Below are 23,105 nucleotides of genomic sequence, written 5' to 3' on the forward strand. Positions count from 1 at the left end.
GGACCAGCAGGGCAGAGCCAAGTAATTCCACAACCAGGAGTAGGAAGGGAGCCCTTCTGAGAATTACCTAGCTAATCATATAGCTGTGGGAGTGGAGAGGGTGATGGGAGAGACAGAAGGATCTTCGAGGAACTGGCAGTCAGCCAGGCAGAGCTAATGGCAGCCCTCCCATGCAAGATAAGGCAGGCAGTGGAGGCTGACAGCTGAGAAAGAGCACTCCTGGGACAGGAAATGCACCAACGATGGGTGTGAATCACTGTCGCCTCTGAAAGGACGGCTCAGGGTTTTCCCAGAAGCTCAATCCCAGATTAAAGGGGCATCATCCCTTAGGCCCCCAGCAGCTGAGACATTTGACTCCATCCATGTCTCTGCTCAGAGGCCCACTCCACTGCCAACAGCTCATGTCTACTCAAGTCATGCAAAAGGTTTATTCTCCATATGGAGGTGCTTTGTAAATGCTGCTTTCACATGTGACCAGTAAATTCAGTTTTCACCAGTTTGGAGAGTTGTCATCACCCCAACACCAGTATTCTAAAGCCTTGATACTTGAAGTGTGGTCCCTGAAATAGTATTATTGCCCTCAACTCTAAGCTTGTCAGAATGCAGACATCTGGGGCCCACCCCACACTTCCAGAATTCAGAATCTGCATTTTAACAAGACCACCAGGGGATTTGTGTGCACACTGAGTTTTGAGAAATTCTATTCTAAAGTATTTCTCTAAATCTCCACCAAGCCAAACTGAGTTTCAGTATTTCCAGTTATCAGCTGGGTAACCTTGAATAAAATACTTCATTTCCTCAACCTCAAGTCCTCATCTCTAAAATGAGGATGCTAATGTTACTTAATTTAAGATGATTAAAGTGAATAATTGAATTTGTCCTATAACTTGTGAATAATGATCAAAATATTCAATTTTATTCTGATGTTGCATCCTGACTAAATGATCATATTATAAACTCCTGAGAACAGGACACAGTTCCTCCTCTACTTCTTTCTTATCTTCCCTATACACCAAATGCAGTGTTCTGCCCACAATGAGGTTGACTATTTGACATTTACAAAAATTAACTTCCCTTGTAACCTCCAACTGCCTCCCCTTTCCAAAACAAATTTCTAATTTCAATACCTGACTCTACGCACAAAGAGCACTTGTCACTTTGACCTAATCCTCTGAGGTTCATCCCTCTAAATAATGTGTTGTCACTATTTATAAAGCACTTTGTTACTATGGCTACTCAACATAATTGGGTGTGTGAGGAATTGAGGGTGGCTCTCCTAGTCAGCTGCCTCCCATCAGACTATATGAAAGCATTCTATCCTCCCACATATTTCTCGAACTTACATATACTTTATGAACACCACAAACCAATAGCATTGATACGGTAAGAAAACTACTGGAGGAGGAAATTGGATGTTTTGGTTCAGGGTCTGACACAGTTTCGCAACTTACCTTTCCACAGGGTACTTGACTTTTCAGGACACCCTCCCCACCCTTAACTTAAAGGAGATGAATGAATAACATGATTTCCTATGGCTTAGCCCCTCTAATGTTCTCAATATTCTATAACATCTGAGTGTTGTTTAACAAAATTATTTAACAAATCTTCCCAGCATTAAACATTAACACAGATCTTTTTTATATGGCACGGTTCATTACCATGTCAATAAATGATTAATTATAATTATCTGTCTGGACCAATAATTTGGCAGGATTTTTATGATCATAATATGTACTGTGTTGTAATGTTACCTCTTGAAACTGACACACTAGCATTTATTGTTTTTTATTGCCTCTCTCAGGTGGCTTTTGAAAGAGACACCAAATGACAGGTTTAGAAAGGGTTTAAAAGTTTAATGTGATTGCAGTAGGCACTACTTACCTAGTGACGAGTGGAGGATAGGTGCCTCTGTGGATTTCTGTGACCATTTGAGCCAAAAGCCAGCAATGAATAATTCAACAAGCTGTTTGGCTACTGCAACAGTTTGCAATGGTTCATCCTGCGTGGTACCTGTCAGCGACTTCAATGCCATTCTAAGTGTGGTCCTGAGTACCGTCTTGACCATTCTACTGGCTATGGTGATGTTCTCCATGGGTTGCAATGTGGAAATAAAGAAATTTCTGGGGCACATAAAGCGGCCGTGGGGCATATGCATTGGCTTCCTCTGCCAGTTTGGAATCATGCCCCTCGTGGGATTCATCCTGTCGGTGGCCTTTGACATCCTTCCCATCCAGGCTGTAGTGGTGCTGATCATGGGATGTTGTCCCGGAGGAACTGCATCCAATATTTTGGCTTATTGGGTTGATGGCGACATGGACCTGAGGTAAGATATCTAAATCTTCATATACTGCTATCACATTGAATTAATCTTTCAGAAGCCTATGGCATTGTGAATATACATCTGTTCTGCCACTGAACTAGGCTACAACTGGGGAATTAAACAGAAGGGAATAAATGCATTTACTTACCATCCTGCATAGCTGAGATTACATATTAGAATTTCTGGGTTACGTTTTGTGTTTGTGTGTGTGTGTGAGTGTTTGTAATCTAACTCAGTTAAAAGGGAATTGGATAACTGATGTTTATCTTTGGAAAAGATTCAAAATTAAAAAAAAAATCTTTTCCAAGCCCCACAAGCTGAAGTTAAGAAAGTTTTCCTCTCTGGTATCAGAGAGAAAAAAACAACTACTGTGTGGTGATGAGTTACTCTGAGTACAATTATGAAATAGAATTGTTCATTAAACATTAGAACCTATGATGATACAATCAACTCCATCAAAAACAGCTAGTTATTTGGATGAGATTTTTCTTGGCATAAAGACTAAGAAATAATTTGTACATTTGTTTCACTTCTACTGGGATTAAAAGGAAAAAAAACTACAGCAGCTTTTTTAAAAGTTATGCTTACCTTACTGTAAAATAAACAGAAAATTGTTCTCTCTTTCCCAGATAGTAAGCTACATTGCAATATTTTCACAATTCATCATACACTAGGCTGAACTAGCACTAGGGAAAAAAGAACTAATAGAAATATGACAAGCATTAATGTGATGAGACTGAGAATTTTAATGCTGGAAGTCAAATAGACAAATGTCTTTTTTATTACCTCACAATGCCTCTTTTCCTGTGACAAGTATGCATTTCTGCAAACCAGGCAGGTGTATATGTAATATGTGCTTATTAAACACTATATACTGGGCAATCAGCTCAATCACCAGATCCTATACTAAGAAGAAAGAAGCTCAAAGTGTAGAAATGTAGCCATTGCAAAATGGAAACTATTCCAGGTTGATCCAGTGCCTAGTGAGTAATTGGGAGGCAGCCACCACAGAGCTGGTGCTAATTTCACCATGAGCTTTAGAAAAACCATGAAAATTATACACCTTTACCATACATATTTTTCACATAAGATATCTTCCTTGCAATAGATTTTTTCCCCTAAGGAAAGTCCTGTAAAGAACAAAGGATAGCAAGTGCTGTTCAGATAATTTATGAACCACCATATAGCAATAAGGTCTTTTCAGACTTTAACTTGATTTGACCTACGAATGGGCCCACAGAGTTGAGAATTCTAAAAGCTCTCATTGATGGGAGTAAACTAAATTGAATATGGGACTTTGATTTCCACTAAACAGCTTTGACGTAACATTCATTGATCCTTGAATAATATGGGTTTGAACTGTGCAGGTCCACTTATGTGTGGATTTTTTTCAATAAGTACTATAAATGTATTTTCTCTTCTTTATGATTTTCTTTTTTTTAAATATTTTATTTGTTTATTTTTAGAGAAAGGGGAAGGGAGGGAGAAAGAGAGAGAGAGAAACATGAAGTGGTTGTCTCTGCCCCCAGCTGGCAACCTAGCCTGCAACCCAGGCATGTGCCCTGATTGGGCATCAAACCAGCAACCTTTTGGTTTGCAGGCTAGTGCTCAATCCACTGAGCCACACCAGCCAGGGCCCTTTATGATTTTCTTAATAACATTTTTTCTTTAGCTTACTTTGTTGTAAGATTACATTATATAATACATATAACATACAAAATATATGTTCATTGAGTATGCTATTGGTGAGGGTCTTGGTCAACAGTAGTTAGCTTCCAATTATTAGTAAGCCTTTTCAGAGATTCAAAAACAATACATGGATTTTCTCTTGTACAGTGGGGTGTGGAATCTGTGCCCCTAAATCTAACAGTTGTTCAATGGTCAGCTATACTTGTAAATTTTTAACAAAATTGAAGAGTATTATACTTCAACATGATGCCACACATGTAGTTATTTTGTAAGATAGAAGGGTATATGTGATGATGAGTTGTTTGGCTCTTGAAACAGGTTCTCTTCTACTGGCTAAAACTGTAACACCCTAAACTTAAAGCTCCAAGTTTCACTTTTCCGTGGTTTTAAGGAAATCTTACTTCTCTTGAGATAATTATATAATCTAGTCTACACTTCATAACAATTCCTGTAAGAAACAATAATATTAAGATATAAGAACCAAAATCAGAATTTGAAAACATATCCTTCAGCAAGAAACAATAATATTAAGATATAAGAACCAAAATCAGAATTTGAAAACATATCCTTCAGCAAGACAAAATAAGTCCTATAACAGGAGGGATGGCATGGAAAATTTTAATTTTCATTCTAGAAAGTGTACACCCCACAGACCCCCTTTGTCTTCAAATTAACACCAATATGTCTCCAGTCCAATAGTAACCTCTCTAGCAATTTCATCTATCTAGACCTCAAACAAGACCCAATAGAAGACATTGCACACCCAAAATAAATTCTACTTAATCTCATAAACATTCCTCACACAGGACCTACTTACTCTCCTAATTCCAACACTCTATGGTGCTATTTCCCAGCCCAGAGGATGAGAAACATGAAGTGGGGAGGGAGGGCTAGAGAGGCAGGCCTGAGTCCCACAGCAGCAAGTGGCCCTGAAAGTTTGATCTTAAGATAAAAAAATGCCTCCAGAGTAAAGAGCATAACTCAACAAGCACAGTAGTAGCTTCTGCATTTCTTACTTTAGGAACAAATACAATCACCCACAAGACATATATTTTAGCAGAGATAATAATGTTTATCACAATGACCCATAATCATTACAAAGAGGTTAAGTTATGTTGCCATGTAAGATGATGACATTATACATTGCATATGTTAGGGGAAAACTGTTCAATTATTTCTTTAAAGCCAGTTAAGAAAGTAATATGTCTGCTATTGGGAAACAGTTTTCCAACACTTTTCATTCTTCTCAAGCAAGCACTGGATAACTAAAGTCTCCTGATAATTTATTTAGATACAGTACTATCTACCATTTATATTTCTAATTTGATCTTCTTGGAATTTTACCTTCTTCATTTCCACTTGAACTCTACCAATGGCAGTGATATGATTGTTTATAGCAACAGGTATAACTAGTTGAACAGATCCCCTAAACCTAACACAGTGCCAGCAAAACAATTATACCTGGTTTTAACTTTCCCACATGTGGTTCCAGGGAGAAGAAACAAGATCATCTTTCCCTCTCCCCATCATCTCTTCCAAACCTGGGAAACCATTGCATTTTGAAATCTCTAGTGACAAAAGAAAGAAAGAGACAGAGACAGAGACAGAGAGGAAGGAAGGAAGGAAGGAAGGAAGGAAGGAAGGAAGGAAGGAAGGAAGGAAGGAAGGAAGGAAGGAAGGGACCACACATACAACAACAACAACAAAACACACACACACAAAATGAAATAACAGACCTTGCTCATGGGATCCTTGATCATCGAAATATAACAGGTGATATTTCAGCTCCTTCTCCTCTGCTCCAGCCTAGAAAGTTCTATCTGATCAGTGCACAGGTATTGTCACCTATTCTACCTGTACAGTGGGAACCTTATGCAGAAATTGTTGCAGGAAAAAATAAAAGTGACATTTTCAGGTGTATCTGCTGAGTCCTAGGCCCATAGTACAGGGGCCACAGAGACATCCCATCTTCATATGTCTGCTTTACCCTCAGAGATTCCCCATTTTCAAATCTCTCCTTTCTTAGCAATGGCATCAGCCATACCACACAAGGGCTTTTCCTTCTCGAGTTCATATCTTTTCTTCAGTTTCCCCCAATTTTTCCACTGCTGTGCACTTTCTACACTCCTTTTTATTATTTTCTAGAGTCAATAGTTTCTAGATTTTGCTACTACATCTATTGTTACATGGTTCATCTTCCTGTTATTGTAGCTGTTCAAGATCCCTGACCCCACAGTTTATCACAAATTTAAAGCAATCCTTCCCATTTCAACCACATAAGCGTCAGCTCCTCTCTAAGAACAAACCCAACATTTTGATTTTTTCTTTCTTTTTCCTCAGAGTAACCAAGTTTTGTTTCTCTCATGTAGCATCTATTTTTATTTTACTAATACTTATTAGGTACATACAGTGTAAGTACTCTAAATTTATTGATGTATTTAATCCCCACAATAATACTCTGAGGGCAGTACTATTATCTAATACATGTCATAGATGATAAAATTAAGCTTCATAACCTTGACCAAGTTCACAGAGTCAGTCCTATCAGAATCAGAACTCGAATCCAGACCTATCCACTGTCTCTGTCCAGACTCTTATCCTTTCTTCAGCATTATTTTTGTACCACATCTACACTTTCTGGCATCACTTATACACACTCCTTTTAATCTTTAAACTTGGTGTTTTGCTTTTAACATGATTAAAATCTTTCTCATTTCTTATCACTGACTTCACCAAATTCCTCAGTATTCACTGAATTCTCATTCATTGCTTTTATTTCCAAAAAGTAAAGTAATTCTCTCTGGTAGTAAATAGACCTAAAGCCAAGAATTAAAGACAAGAGGTTTTTTTTCCCTATATTTTCTCTCATTTTAATATAAATCCATGGTGGTATTTCTATTACTGATAACTATGCTCTTTATACAACTTCAAATTTCTTTCATATAAATGATTTTTTTTTCTTTTACTAATGAGTTCCCCAACATTGCTTCTTAAAATTATTTGTCTGTGAGTTTTCAACTAATTTTGAGTGGTTTGATGGTGTTCTCATATTACTTCAAACAACATTGACTTCCAGTCACCACTTCTCTTGCCTCCTAGCAGCACCTCACTGTCAAGATGTCCATGAAAGCTAAACCATTTCCTTCTCCAGCTCCTGTCTTATCCTTCCTGTGGCCTTTAAGAAACTGCTCTTGCCAAACTCAAAACCATAATACCACTTCCTAAATTGTCTTAGCAATAACTCACAATTGAAGCTTTCATAAGGAAATTTCAAATAAAAACAAGAAGAAAAACAGAATCCCTTCTAAAATTTTTCTCATAGTTTAAAGCGAAAAATTCTCAGGCTTCTCTTCACTATGATCCAGGTAATGAATATTGTCTTCCTCCACTACCACTTTCTCATCCACTCCACTTGAGAAAACCTATAGGATGCTCTGGAATAAAAGTGATTTAATTATGGGATAACTTTAAATCTATTCTAATTTATTTTTAAAAATAAAAGATTTAAAAAGAGAATGGCATAGAAAGTGAGAAAGGTAAGGAGGGAAAAATCTTAAGCAAACCCCACTACTGTAATTTTAAGTAGAACAAAGTATAATTTATAAGAAATTACTTTATTGTGCTGTAGAACACTGCCTTAGCATCTTATTTTGTATATAAATTAAGTTAGCTTGTCACTGTAATCAACTGAACTTCTTAGAAGTGGTTTACATACACTCTAGCATTGATTGCTGTTATACTACTTTACCTCTACTAAGACAAGTATTTTTTTTCCTAAATCCTTTAAAACACATTTTAAGTGAGGTCATTTCTGGTCTTTTATTTTTTTAAAAAATGATTATTAGGGAAGTTAAGCCCCCTGATAAACACTCTTCCTATCCTTTATTTTGCCAAAACTTTGCTAATTTGGATGCATTGAAATTAAATTTTTTACCTGCAGTTGTTTCCCTTAACATTGTGTAAGGTAATTGTTTGCTTGTTCTTTCTTGGGGAGGAGGCAGGTGGTGCACATAACTTAGCATCTTCCTGCAAGTCTATATATAATACCTTTACAAAATTACTCTGCTAGTCTCAATGCTATAGCTATTGGAGAAAGAGACTTTCAGAAAAATTTCTCTAATTTCCTGATTTGGAATATGCTGCAATATGGCCAGCATAATGGCCATACACACTATGGCCAGATATATGATAACATCAACTTGCTTTTAGTGAGAACCTTGCATTATTCTAAGTACTGGATTCACTGGCTCGGTCACTCCTCATAGTCTATGAGGTGGCAGTGATTATGATCTTCATGTTACAGATGAGAAAATGGGCAAAGAGAAGTAAATTAAAGTAAAATACCCAAAGTCACATAGCAAGTGTCCATGCCTGCTTCCAACCCAGGCAGGGTCTGGCCTTAATATCTAGCCAACTATTTTAAGGCTCTGTTCCCTGAGCAAAGAATGTACCCTTGTATGCAGGGTACTTTAATGGGAGCAGGAAGACTCATTTCCCAAAACCCTCTTTTCCATTTGCTGTCACAATATGGAAAATAACACCATTCCATACTAATCCTTCCATGTCAAAAGTCAAAATCCACTCACTTAACCAGGTCCACCACTAAAACATAGATGCTCTTGGCAGAAATGTACCAGACCCTGGTTTTTCTGAATACACACTTGGCAATTTCTTAGCAGAAATAGAATCCAGACCTACCTTGCCTGCTTATATGTTTTCTTTGTTTTGTGGGGAGTCAGCCTCTCTTCGTTTCTCAAGATATGAGCATTTGGTTCAGTAATTTGTCTCTTTAAGGAAATACACTGAAGCTTCCTCTCTTGGGCATGAATTCTCCTCTAAGGACCCAAGGAGGCCCATCTCATCCCAACATAGACAGACATTGTGAAGCCCCTGATGTCACTTGTGTACAAATCTGTTTATTGTTCTTTCATTGAAGGTTCAAAGAGAGGCATGTCCAAGCACATTGGATATTGTTTAATAATGAGTTTAAATGGCCATTAAATATATTCTCTAATTTTTGAGGACCAACAGGGAGGGAGGGAGGGATGGAACAAAACAAAGTAGGAAGATACCAAATACGGATCTCACCATTTTGCCCAAGGCTGAACCCTGCACAAACTGGGGTGGATGTACATTTCTGTCCATCAAACTGGATGGTGCTGCTGGTTGAGAAAGTTTTTTGAAGGATTTTCTAATCATGAATTGGAAAATGAAACAACCTCTCCCCTAGAAAACTCAGGTGGATGTATTAACCTGCCTGTTTCTTTCCAGCGTCAGCATGACTACGTGCTCCACACTGCTGGCCCTGGGAATGATGCCACTGTGCCTCTTAATCTATACCAAAATGTGGGTCGACTCTGGGACGATCATAATTCCCTATGATAATATAGGTAAGTCATTCCTCTGCAAGATTTCTGAATATTATTATTCTACTCTCTGCCTATCCCTGGATACATTCTCAGGTCAGGCTTAGACCCAGCTAGTATTTATCTCTTGCACCAGCAGCACTGTGTGCCTAATCAGGATTTCATTACAAATGAATTGTGCATTTGAATTTGAGTTGGCAGAATCTAAATTCCAAACCTTGACACCATGAGAGAGCCTGTTTTTTCCTCCATTGAAATCATCAGGGAGAGGAGAGGACTTAGAGTCCCCTGGCATAGCTGTCTGGACCTTAGGAGGACAAGTTGCTACATTTCCCTTAACCCACAATGCAACTAGTTCATAAGTACAAGAGTTTGCTCCCAAACACTTAGACTGAAGAAATACAAAAAACGTTTCACTGATGAGTTAAATATAGGGCACCCAATAAGCAATCACAAGTGTAGCAATAGGAAACTACTATATAAAACATATTGCTTATAACATTTAACTGTGAGCCACATCTTGATTCAAAAGTTGATTTACTGGCACAGTCTGGCATTGATGCCCTGGAAATCAAATTTGATAGTTATAACTCTGTCTCCACTCATTTTAACTCCCAGATATTCACCACCCATCCCAGTGGAGCTCTTTTCTATTTCTGGGACAATAAATGATGGTGGAAGACTAAGTTGTTGTGTAACATGGTGTCAAGAAAACATGGTTCCTGGTGTATCAAAACCAGATATTCCCCATGGAACTATCATATCAAGGATGAGATGTAGAGAAAATAGTACATCGGTACCACTTACTAGGTACATCACATAATAAGTAGTCTGTTTTCAGCTGACCTTGGAGACAAATGTCACCCTGATGAGCTGCCTCAAAGAGGTATGTAGGTGTCCCATTGATGGGAGCATGTAAGCAAAGGATAAATAATGACTCAGCAGGATATTTGTAAAAGGAATTTCTATTGACATGGGAAGCTGGAATGGATGGCACCTAAAAATCCCTTCCATTTCTAAGGAAGATTGTTTTCTGTGATAAACATGATTCAGGGTCTACACAGCTGATTTAGAATGAACTTTGGAAATACTAATTGGGGACAACTATATTGCAATATTTTCAAATAACCCATTCTCTCTCCCCACCCCATCAGACCCCAAAATTAATTAATTAATTAAAACTTGTTAAGTGGTCCTCCTTGACACACCATGTTCACTATGGGATTTCCTTGGTCAAGGCCCTTCTACTGACCTTTGAGAACTCCCCCATATCAGACATAATCTCCTACTGCAAACATGTTTTAGGATGACCCTCCACAACCACCTACCTATGTTCATGCTGCTGAGCTCTCTGCCTGTTCCCTTGGAAGACATCTTCCTTAGAGTTAAAAAATGTAGTTTGCTTGAGTGTTACATACATTGTAGGCCTCTCAAAGAACCTGTCTGTGGAATGAAGAGCTGTAATTCTATATTATTAATTACTTAAAAAAAGAATTTAAGCCTTAAAATATTCTCTTGGTATTCATTTCCTCCTGGAAAATGCCTTACAGTAATATGAGTAATTGTAATTATGGTGTGAATGACTTATATCAAATCCTTTAAAGTGAATAAATTTTGAAAGGGAGAGAAAGTGAGAAAGAGTAATTAGGAATAGGAGAAAAGGTAATCAGAGAAGTAAAAGGCAAAAAAAAAAGAAAAAATAGAAGAGAATGAAAAGATAAAAAAAACAGTTAAATGAGAGTTTGAAAAACAAAGATATTAACTTAACTTACTCTCCATTCTGCCTAAGCTTCTTTCCTACCTAACTTTCTTGCTATTGGTTTTTTAATCCTTTAATGTATAAAACAAACAGCTTAATTTCTTCAAAAGTTATCACTACTTTTTAGATAAGGAAATTGAGGTTCAATGTAACTGTTTAATTTGACCAAGATGACCAGGGAGCTGGAAATAACCCCCTGGTCTGCTCTCCACTCTGCTCTGTGGGCAGGATTGTTTGGCATAGGTTCTACACCATGCTCTGAAGATTCAGTAAACACCACTGAGCCCTTTCAGATGATGACATCTGGGTGGAGGAGGAGGCAGCTTTACAGCTGGTCCCACTGAAAACCCACTGCAGCAAGTTGTTCTACTACTCTCTACCCTACATTTGAGAGTATCCAGTACCACAAACTGTATATCTATTTCGCCACTTAATTCTCACAACAACACTGTGAGAGAAACATAATTTTATCTTTCTCACAAACAGGGAAACCAAGGCCCAGAGGGCTTAGTTGATCTGCATAGTTCTCACAGTTTCTGAATAAGATTCAGCTCCAAGATTATCTGGCTCCAAGTTCTACCATGTGACTCCATTCACCATTTTCTTTCATTCTCTTTTTTTCTCCTACCTTTCTTTCCTCCTTAGTATCTGCTGTGTAAACTTGATTAAAGACCAAGTTATGATTCAATTAGTACAACTATAAGCAGATGAATAGACAGGCATTTGACAGAAAATAGGCATATGAGGAATAAGAAAAACAACAGAGATTGAGAGAAGAAAAAAGCAGGACCTCTAGCACACTGGGGAATAAAGAGTTAGAACAACTCACCTCTCTAGGCAGGAACCACACACTCTGAGTGTGAAGGGTAAAGAGTGTCTTTTCCAGTCAACTTGAAGTCCTGGAAAAATTTTATCTGGCTTCATATGGTGAGGAGAGGAAATCTGCCATGGATTTTGGCAGGTGGCCCTGCTTGCCTATTTATTCAGTAGCCTTGGGCTGTCCCAAAGAGATAAAGCCGCTTAGCAAGAGCAGCCAAATATGGGAGTGTTTGGGAGTCTTTTCACACATTAAAAAAGTATATTACCAAAACCTAACCACACACATTCCATGCACAGTATTTGCACCTAGATTTAAGCTACCACAGTACAATCACTTTACATAATTTAGGGAATAGTCTGGAGACCCAGAGGAGGAAATGTCCTCCCAAAGTATCAGGACATAAGGATACTCAATGGAGATTTTTCTGAGGGCTCTTACCAGTCAGTATATCAATAAACAACCTTCTACATATCCATTGTTCCATCATTTTCTCCTAATGGCTCTTCACCATCTTTTTTTTTTTTTTTTGTCTTGCTCTTGGTACCCTTAGCCACCAGAACTCTACAAAAAATTGTGTTTTTATCACTAGTATATTTATTTTAAATTCAAAATTATAGACTTGGATTCTAGAATCTGTTTTCCAGTCCTAGTTTGATCTGCTCTATTACTAAGCAACATGTGATTTTAGAATTTCATTATTCAATTACACTTTCTCTTACTGATTTAAAAGGATGTTAAAAAGAAAAAAACAATGACCCATGAGCAGCTATTGGACAAATGAGTGTTAAATATGGAGAAACAAACCATATGTCACAAGAACAACAGTAAATTTATTAAGGTGAAATTGAAGCATGACCCTTTTGTCTGGCTGGGTGAGCACATTCCTACAAAGGATTATAATTACTTGAGACATTACCAAATATATTATCTCACAGAAATTTTTTTTAATTTTTATTGTTATTCAAGTACAGTTGTATGCCTTTTCTCCCCATCCCTCCACCCCACCCCATCTGAACCCACCTCCCTCCCCCACCTCCACCCTCCCCCTTGGTTTTGTCCATGTGTCCTCCACAGTAGTTCCTGTAATCCCCTCTTCCCACTGTCCCCCCCCACCCTGGCTATTGTTAGATTGTTCTCAACTTCAATGTCTCTGGTTATATTTTATTTGCTTTTTTCTTCTATTGATTATGTTCCAGTTAAAGGTGAGATCATATGGTATTTGTCCCTCACCGCCTGGCTTATTTCACTTAGCATAATGCTCTCCAGTTTCATCCATGCTGTTGCAAAGGGTATAAGCTCCTTCTTTCTCTCTGCTGCATAGAATTCCATTGATCTCACAGAAAATTTAAATCATGCTTTTGAACCTATTCTCTCACCTCTCTGCTTTAGATTTGAGTCAGTCTTAACTAGAAGTCAAAGCCTGGAGTAGTTCAAACTTTTATTTCTACAACCATGAAGTAACAGACAGATAAAAAATATCATTTTTTATGTCTCTCCAAGAAAACACATACACATACACTTTGAAAAAAGTATTTGCCCAGAATATAAAGACCCAAACACAAACTAAGTCAAGATTCTGACACACAGAAACTAAAATGTGGTGATTGGCAGTATAAGAAACTCTGAAAAATTAACCTAGGATTTAGGGAAAGGATTTATATCATTATTATTGATTCTCTCCAATAATATTAAATTACTTACTGATGTAGATAAAAAAGGATAGTTTGTTTTTATTCTGTTTTGTGTATTTGAGAAGGACTGATACATTCCCTAAACCTTCAGGCTGCTTACTGTTTCATTTTCTTCTTTACTTGTGCTGTGTCCCATTGATCAAATTGCTCTTCTGTCAATTTTAGGTACATCTTTGGTTGCTCTTGTTGTTCCTGTTTCCATTGGAATGTTTGTTAATCACAAATGGCCCCAGAAGGCCAAGATCATACTTAAGGTAAGTGGCCTGTGCCATAGGCTGCACAGTCAAATGTACCACAGTTTGAGTTGAATAGGTCTTTCCAGCTACTCCATTGGTTTTCTTATCATAGCATAAACCTAATTCAGGAGTGGGTGTTGCCTGAAGTTATTAGGCATGCAGTCCATTCTTCTAGGATACCCTTCCCCACTCCAACTACAGGAAAAAATTCTATTTACCCCTTGAGATGCCCAATTCACACATCACATCTTGGTTTTACTCTATTCTGTTCTACCACAGCACTTTGCTTTTATCTCTCTTATGTGGGTTTGTATTATAAAATATAGCTACACAATGGTCTTAAAAATAGATCATATCTTTCTTATCCCTGTATCTACATGGTTAGTTCAGTGCCAGGTAATTAGTAGGTGATACATATAATAATCTGTAACCATTCATTTCATTTCACTAACTATACTCTAACTAGATGATACAGATATGGTAAAGATGCTATAAACACCAATGACAGAGATACATAAACATAGATAGAGACAAAGTCATATTCCACTGATTGGGGCGGGGGGAAATGACTTAGTTGATATTCTCTGGACAAAAAAAAGTTTTAAAATCTAATTTATTTAATGTGAAAGGGAAAAAACAATAACAGCAGTGGCTTTTGTTTGCATAGGCCTTTAAATTATATAGAGTTTTATATCCATTTTCTCATTATTGTAACAATCATAAAAGGTGGCCAGGCCAAGATTTTATCCCCAATTATAGACCAAGAAGATTCAGAGAGGTTTCAAGATTTATCAAAACAAGGAGAGCGGATATGGAATCTGGGAGCCAGGTGTACTAGGTTTTATTGAGTGTGTTTTCTTCCTCTCTGACAGGGATAATTTGCAAGCTAGAATATATTCTTTAGGCTATTCTAGCATGGATGTTATATGTCCTGTTATTTTCCTAAAAATTAGAACGTGAGACAAGCATGTGTTTCTGGTGGGCCAACCATGGCCATCAGACAAGGAATATACTGAGAGGAAATTTCATTATCACAGTTGTTGGGTCTGTTTGTGTCTTTCTTCCAGATTGGGTCCATCACAGGTGCAGTCCTTATCGTGCTCATAGCTGTGGTTGGAGGAATACTGTACCAATCTTCCTGGATCATAGCTCCCAAATTGTGGATTGTAGGAACAATATTTCCTGTGGCTGGTTACTCTCTAGGGTTTTTTCTGGCTAGGATAGCTGGTCAGCCCTGGCACAGGTATGGTATTTTGATAAAGCTGACTGGGAATTTTTTTCTGTAATAGCTATTATATTACTTTGCTAGTACTGCTGTAACAAAGTATCCCAAATGGGTTCACCTATACAACATAAATTTATTGTCTTACAGTTCTGGAGGCTAGAAGTCCAAAACCAATGTGTAGCAAGCAGCATTGGTTTCTGAGGGATGTGAGGGAGAATCTGCCCCAGGCCTTTCTCCTTGGCTTGTAGATTGTCATCTTCTCCCATTTCTCCTCACATTGTCTTCCTTCAATGTGTGTCTCTAAATCCAAATTTCCCCCTTTTATAAAGACACCAGTCATAGTGGATTAGGATGTACTCTAATCACCTTGTCTTAATTAATTATATCTGCAATGACCGTATTTCTAAGTAAGATCACATCTGGGAGGATACAATTCAACCCATAACAACTGTAAATAAATACTGATAACAAATTCAAAATCTTCCACCTGTAATAACATTTACCCTATTTCTAAATGTTATTTTTCCCTAAATTATGTAAGTCTTCCAGAAAGAAAATACTGTCTCTCTTTTGCTGAAATTCTTTTGGACCATACCCTATACAATGCAGGATGAGCTCTTCCACTGTCTTTATCCTTATTCTCCAAGCAAAGTAACGTCAATAAAAGCACTGAGCTTGGCCTCATAATACACAAGGGTTCCTCCAGCCAGCAACAGGATGAACACATATCCAAAGGTGCTATTAGAATGGGGTTTAGCATTTATGGGTTTGATATTGAGTGAAAACATTTCCTCTCTGACTAACCCATTCTCAGTCAGTAGGCAGAGGAAAGTGCCAGTATGTAGGTGAGGTTGGGAAAGAGATGAGGAGCCATGAACAGTGGAAAGAGTGTGACATGAGTCTGGTCAACTGGGTTTGCACTCCAACTGACCACTTACCAACTGTGAAACCTTGGAACAGGCACTTATTCTTTATTTGACTTTTCTGTTCTATAGAATAGGGGCTGGAACAACTGCCTTGAAGGTTTTTTGATCAAGATTTAATGATTAAAAACAAAACTAGCCCTAGCTGTTGTGACTCAATTGGTTGGAGTGCTTCCCTATAAACTGAAGGTTTGAGGGTTCATTGGGGCACATACCTGGGTTGTGGGTTTGACCTCCAGTTAGGGCACATGCAGGAGGCAATGGATTGATGTGTCTCTCTCACATCAATGTTTCGTTCTCTATTTCTTTCTCCCTTCCTCTCTTTCTAAAAGCAATAAAAAAATGTCTTAGGTTGAGGGCAAAAATATATTTTTAAACAACAAATACTCTATCTTGATTGTTTCCTCTAATGGAACAGAGTGAAATGAACCCCCTTTGACATTCATGGAACACTAAGATAAATGAGCTGCTCCTTTTACATATATATTTTAAATTTATATATACCTTCTTTTAATGTAATTATTTATTTAATATATACTTCTATTTATATTAAATATATTACTTATTACTAAATGTTATATGACATATTAAATATAAATAAATATTCTCTATGCATATATACACACATATATACATATAGATATAGAAGATATATAGATATAGGTATATTTCACCATTCAGGGGCAAAATCAGCTATCTGGTATTCATTGTTTCCCTGAACAAAAAGATATTATAATCTCCAGGGGTTTTTTTTCTTTAATGTAAAAAGGAGAAAACAACAACAATCGCTTTTGCTTGCATATTATTTTTTAACTTATATAGGGTTTTATATCCATTTAATATCCATCATAACAATCATAAAAGATGAGTAGGGCAAGAATTGATCTATGTATATATGTGTTTAAGTATATAAAGAGAATATTTATTTTTATATTATGTTATATACTTACTCTATATAAATTAAATCATATGTTGCATATATACATTAAAAGCATACCTATATATATTATATATATGTACTTGTTCTCATTATATGAAGTCTTTCCAGAAAGTATCCAGCCATGTAATATGAAAAATAGAGGCATTTATTGAAAATAGAAGAAACACTGTATTTAGGACAATGATACCTCAGTCCCCTTCCAGAAAGTAGGCACCTTGGGACCTCACATCCTTCTCCCAGTCACTATCTGCTGCTCCTTCATATTTTCCTGAATCTAATTGGTGGTCTGAAATCTCTTCCCTTTCAAAGGTGATTTTAGTTTTAGGAAAAGCCAGAAGTTGCAGTGCACCAAACCTGTGCTGAGTCACCTAGGTAATTTGATGTTTCGTCAAAACACCCTGCACAGGACCTTATACATAAGCAGGTGCGTTGTTGTGTTGGTGTTACCAATCACCAGTTGCTCATAGCTGTGGCCTTCTGAATCATCCAAGTAGTTTCCACAGAGGAAAATTCAAGCTTAATGCAAAATTTGATGCAGATTCATTGCTCTACTCACTCAGTCATTTTTTAATGCAATGGCCACACAGTACACACGCTGACTCAACAGCATCTACCACCCCCACTAACTAGTTGTCATTGTTCACACATGCACATTCCAGTCCACTCTCCTTCTCTGCCAGGTTACATCAATGTCGCACAAACTGTTCTCATTATATTAACAATGGCTGGACTTTTTCCGGACAGACCTTGTATCTGCTTTTAATTTAATACAATAACAAAGAAATGCAAAACAAACAAACAAAAACAATAAAAACATATTCTCTTAACATTTCTTTCAGGTGCCGAACAGTTGCTTTGGAAACAGGAATGCAGAACACTCAGCTGTGCTCAACCATAGTCCAGCTCTCCTTCACCTACGAGGAGCTTAATCAGGTCTTCACCTTCCCACTCATTTACAGCATTTTCCAGCTCGCCTTTGCAGCAATCTTCTTAGGAAGTAAGGAATAATACTAATCACATTTCACTATGATGTTCTTTGAGATATCCTAGATTTACCAATATGGCTTTTTATTAACAACCGTTTTCTGACAATGATTTAAATAATTGCCTTTTTTCTGGCAGTGAAAAAAAAAATGGATGAGAAAAGCTACCTATAATATTATCATGACTTCCCAACTGCTAATGAAATTATTGTAATTTTACCAAAAGGTTCTAGTAAAGATTATTTTTAAGTGTAAAGTAGTGGATATTGATTCTCTCCATTGACTTTCTTTCCCTCCATAGTTAGGGAGGCACATGGACCTGTGTTAGCACCGTGTTATTGTGCGCCTTCCTTCATGCTTCCAGGAATCCTCATCTGGTCATTTTTTTTCAAAACATTGTGTTGATGTGATTTGTAAATATAGGATATTTATCAGAAAAAATGATATAAAAAAGATATTTAGCAGGCTAAGTTATATTGGAAAATAGCTGTGTGTGCATGTATATGTACATACATTTTTAAAATGCCTATATAACTGAAATAGTTGAAGTAAATGTGTTCTTTATTTCAAATACTAGGGATAGCTAACCTAATTTTTAATTTTACTTTGATGTAGCATATAGCTTTCATACATTAGCCCCTGTCACCTACTGTTCTTCACCTTATTGAAACTTTTTTCTACATTTTGTTTTCCAAGGACTCACAATGTTTAACCTCTGTTTTTACATTCTATTTTTTTTTTTAATATAGAAACTGCTGTTTTAAGCTACATGGCATTTTAACCCAGATTATATAGTGAAGGTGAAGGACAGAAATGATGTGAATGTTAAGTTATAAAATGCCTGGAAATAGAGTTTTGTTTGGGTTCAGTTTTACATTTTTACTCTAATAGGTGTTCAACTTGCCCGTGGGTGCTAATCACTTTCTGCGCAACTATCTCTAATGTCATTCTAAAAGCAGAGTTTACCTTTCTAGTTTAGGACTCACTGAAACCATTGGAAACCCTTCTCTGATTTATCACCAATGCAGGAGACAGGGGTTCATGGTCTAATTACTTTGTTTTCTTGTGTGATACAGATATATCCATTTGGTACATCTTAAGACTTTCCAAATAATTAGCTTGTCTACTAGACAAGCCAGAGAAAGTAGACGGCTTTATAGGCCAATTAAGTAGATTTGCTAGTTGAATAACTAACTCAGAAAGAATTAATGGATAAATGAAGGAATGATGAGGCAGGCACTAGTATAAGACTCATACTTTCCCAATTTTAGCAATAAAATTGTAATTCCAATTGAATCCACATATTGGTTTTGAAAAGAAGGAAGGCATCTTTATTAAGCATATATAATATTTGGAAGCATATTTTGGTAAAAAGATTAGAAATCTAAATATTTTTTGGAACAAGAAAAGAGAAGGAGGGAGAGAGGGTCAAAGGAAGAAGAAAAAGAAAGCAATAAACAGTTTGGTTAAATAAACTGAGGGCATTCCAGTTCAAAAGTGTTTAAAATAAAAATATTGGGATTTTTAATTAACCACAAGCTCAATTCAATAGGTTCAATAAGTCAGTGGCTTCAAGTCTAAAATATTACTGGAAGTGCAGGGACAAGCCCAAGAAGACATTGATCTTGGCATTTTAAGATCTTTGAAGAAAGACATTGTCTCTCTTAGTTGTCTATCTTAATGATAGTTAATATTCTCTGAGAACTCATTATTCTCATAGGGCCATGCTAGGCACTTTACTATTTTATCCCACTTAATGTTCACAACTGCCCTATGAGGTAGATAATATTATTATACCAATTTTAAGGGTGAAGTACTGGAATTTGAGGATAAATAAAACTTTCTCTTCCCCTGGGAACTCTGGAACCAATTAAGAGATAGAAAAAAAATCAGATATTTAGATAGCAAAATAGCACTTTTATTACAGCAAAACAATTAGAAAATATAGCTCGAAACTGCAACCAAATGGGGTTGTTAATACCGGCCCCTTACACTGCCTCACAGATGTGCACACAACACGCATATACACACATAAACTACAGGTGTCCCTTTGCAGGGCAGTCTGTCCAGGTGAACTGATCTCAAAAATATGCTGAGAAACAGCTACCACCAGAGACTAGCAGTTCCATGTACCAGAGGAAGGCATCATGATCACCAATCAGCCACCACACCCCATCCCATACCCTCCTAATGAGAAAGAATGAAAGAAGGCTGGGAGAGATGGAGTATTATTCCAGCTCAAGTTTTCCCACATAGACTATTAGGCCAAGGTCCTGGACATCACCCCTTATCATGTAAAATAATTATTGAGGAATAGCACATTAACTGGGAGATGGTAGGTATGGAATGAATGTTTGCTACTGTTGCTGTTGGTGAATACCACCTGCATAAGTCATGGGAGCAAGTATTCTGCACAGTTGTATGCTAGGTCTTCCTGAAGTGCAGTCCTTCCTCTAACCATGAGTGTTTATGGAACTAGGAATGGTGATTGCTCTAAGCAGCCTCCAGCCTACAGAATGTGCAAACTGCTTTTTGGACCATAGCTTATAATCACTTTCAAAGTTTGCAGATAATTATTATAAAATTTGCTTAACTTCTTGTGTATTTTTTCCAGTTTACTTGTCATATAAGAAATGTTATGGAAAAAACAATGAGGAATTTCTAGAGAGCAAAAACAACGAAATGATCTCCGAGTCATCACTTTATAAGGTGAATGAAGGATTTCAACCACATGAAAAGTAGACAACAAGTGGACAAAAAAGAAGAATTCTAAGGAACATGCTTCAGCTATAACAATATTTAATTATTTGTTTTGATGGAATATTTGGCAGGAAAAAATTGAAGTGAAATTTTAAATTCCAATTGAATCCATATATGTATTGGTTTTGGTACCAGACATGGTGGTCCAAATCTTTAATGTGACAAATGTTTATAGGTATATAAATATTTTTGTGTCTTAAAAATATGCCAAAAAATGCTCTCAGACCCCAGACTAAACCTGACAAAATTCCTGAACAGAACTCTTACCCAGAATTTCGTAGCTCAAAGATGAGCACTAGAGTTTTTGTATGATAAAATAGACCCACCGAATTGTTATATAGTGATTAAAATTTTCTCCAGTATTTACAATTGTTAAAAAGATTGAAATTAATGTCTTTCATTGACATATTATTTTGAAAATGTTGCAACCTACTTATATAACTTTGTAGTGTAACATGGACGAATATCTGACTTCCTATATTCAAAAATGCAGAAATTGTCACTTCTCTAAGTTATAATCCAAAAGCACAAATAAAAGTTACTAAATAGAATCTAGCAACCAAGTTAGAATCATGACCATATTCATCACTGATATTATATACCCACTAGACTTTTTTCTTATAAAAATGGCTTGAATTTAGCAAAGTGTTCTTAAAGCCCTGGAGAGGGACTTCTCAAGGTTTGCCTGCATAAGGAAGGTCCACATTGGCTAATACAACAGCTATTTGTTTTCTATGAAGCCCCACAGTAGGCATCATGGAGCAAGGAGGTGGCAAGATGCACAAAGACAGTAGAAGTATTGGAGGAAACACTACTACTCCAGTGGGTGAATTCAATTCAATGGGAGATAACAGCTAATACATGGGAAAGCAACATAACAGAAACACACTTGAAATGCATGACAAGAGTCTAGTAGATGTGCAGAAGTAAATAACAATAAGAGGAATGAAGTCAGAGAGCCATCGAGGAAGTGAGTATTAAACAATATTTGAGAAAAAAGAGAACATGCCTTGGTCCCATAAATAGGAAGGGCATTGTCAAGTGGGTTCCTTGAAGGCTGTAAGTAAGTGTAGCAAGAGGAAGCAAGGGGATATGTTCAATAGCAGCAGGATATTATGGCAACAGGAAAACAACTGGCTGAATGTAGGTTCTCAATTATAGTGTCTAATTTAATTTCCCTCATTCTGCAGCAAGACGCAAGCACATAACTGAGTTCACAGTGTTTTAGTTCCGTTTTCCTTTTGGACATTTTTACTGCCTCATTGACTCCCTTTCAAATGTTTTGGCTCCAAAGGGCCTTTTGCACTTAAAATAATGTGAGTTCAGATCTGCTGGTGCACCTTGGCAATACAGGAACATGAATATTAACTCTCAATTTAGCTTTCAATGGAGGTGTGATGATGCTTCTTTGCAATGTAACATTTATACCTTTTTATACAAGATTCACATCTACAATATAATAATACCCATATATTTTTCTATCATTACACAAATACATACAAGGGACTAGGGACTTCTATTAAAGATAGTAGGGGAAAAGTGGTACACATTTTCTTATTAGGGAAGGTAAAAGAACATGATTCCAACAATGCAAAAGGAAGACTTTCAGTCTACCGTGAAACACTTCCTATATTTTCTTCATCAAATAGATGGCAAGACAGGTGAACTAAAGACACATTATGAATTCATATCATAATTCCCACACACCCAAAGTCAAGGGCCTGGATACCAGCAGCTGCAGCAAGCAGGTTTTTCTTCCCTGCTGATCAAGATATGTGAGTGAGACAGAACTTGGCTTTTTTACCTGATGTGGTGTCTTCTGAGTTGTGTTTTCTTTTTTCCTAATGTGCTAGAGGGAAGAAAAATAGCTGAGCTTTTTAAAACGACAGTTATGTATTTTTAAATGACTTTGAAAAGCTGAATAAATTATGTATTTTATTGTTTCTGTGAGTATCATATTAAATGAGTATTTTATTTGAAAGGCTTGAATAAATGAAAATAATTTTTGTAATGTTTGGTCTATTTAAGTCTTTGTGACAACTGTCAAGATTTCTTTACTATTCAAGTCTAGAGTATAAATAACTTGAAGTGTCTTGAATAGAAAATTGTTCTTTGAAAAGAACTAAAAAGAATTTCTTTTAATTTTAATAAAAGTTTATTGGTTCACAAAAGAAATTGTCCATGATATGTTATAAAGCAAAAAAGGCAAGCTACAATGTAGTATACACAATCTGATTGCTTTTTTTTTAATTTTCATTTTTATTCAATTACAGTTGTATGCTTTTTCTCCCCATCCCTCCACCCCACCCCATCTGAACCCCCTCACTCCCCCACCTCCATCCTCCCCCTTGATTTGGTCCATGTGTCCTTTAAAGTAGTTCCTGTAATCCCCT

The 23,105-nt window shown here is 36.8% G+C and overlaps 1 protein-coding gene across 1 annotated transcript; it reads left to right on the top strand.

Annotated features, from left to right (window-relative positions):
* The first annotated feature begins 1,777 nt into the window (after positions 1-1,777).
* On the top strand, positions 1,778-22,887 carry SLC10A2 (solute carrier family 10 member 2). The gene is made up of 6 exons (XM_024578806.3): positions 1,778-2,323; positions 9,281-9,399; positions 13,811-13,899; positions 14,949-15,124; positions 17,809-17,966; positions 20,567-22,887. Exons 1-6 carry the CDS (start codon positions 1,947-1,949, stop codon positions 20,692-20,694), a joined length of 1,047 nt encoding a protein of 348 aa, XP_024434574.2. The 5' UTR covers positions 1,778-1,946; the 3' UTR covers positions 20,695-22,887.
* The last annotated feature ends 218 nt before the right edge of the window (positions 22,888-23,105 follow it).

Source organism: Desmodus rotundus, chromosome 13 (assembly GCF_022682495.2).
Source record: "Desmodus rotundus isolate HL8 chromosome 13, HLdesRot8A.1, whole genome shotgun sequence".
NCBI lineage: Eukaryota > Metazoa > Chordata > Mammalia > Chiroptera > Phyllostomidae > Desmodus > Desmodus rotundus.

What these genes read in the sequence shown, in the direction of transcription:
- SLC10A2 (XM_024578806.3), top strand. Translation starts at nt 1,947, where the DNA reads ATGAATAATTCAACAAGCTGTTTGGCTACTGCAACAGTTTGCAATGGT. An exon ending in AATTCCCTATGATAATATAG is followed by an intron (nt 9,400 to 13,810) that starts GTAAGTCATTCC and finishes TGTCAATTTTAG; the next exon opens with GTACATCTTTGGTTGCTCTT. An exon ending in GCTGGTCAGCCCTGGCACAG is followed by an intron (nt 15,125 to 17,808) that starts GTATGGTATTTT and finishes CATTTCTTTCAG; the next exon opens with GTGCCGAACAGTTGCTTTGG.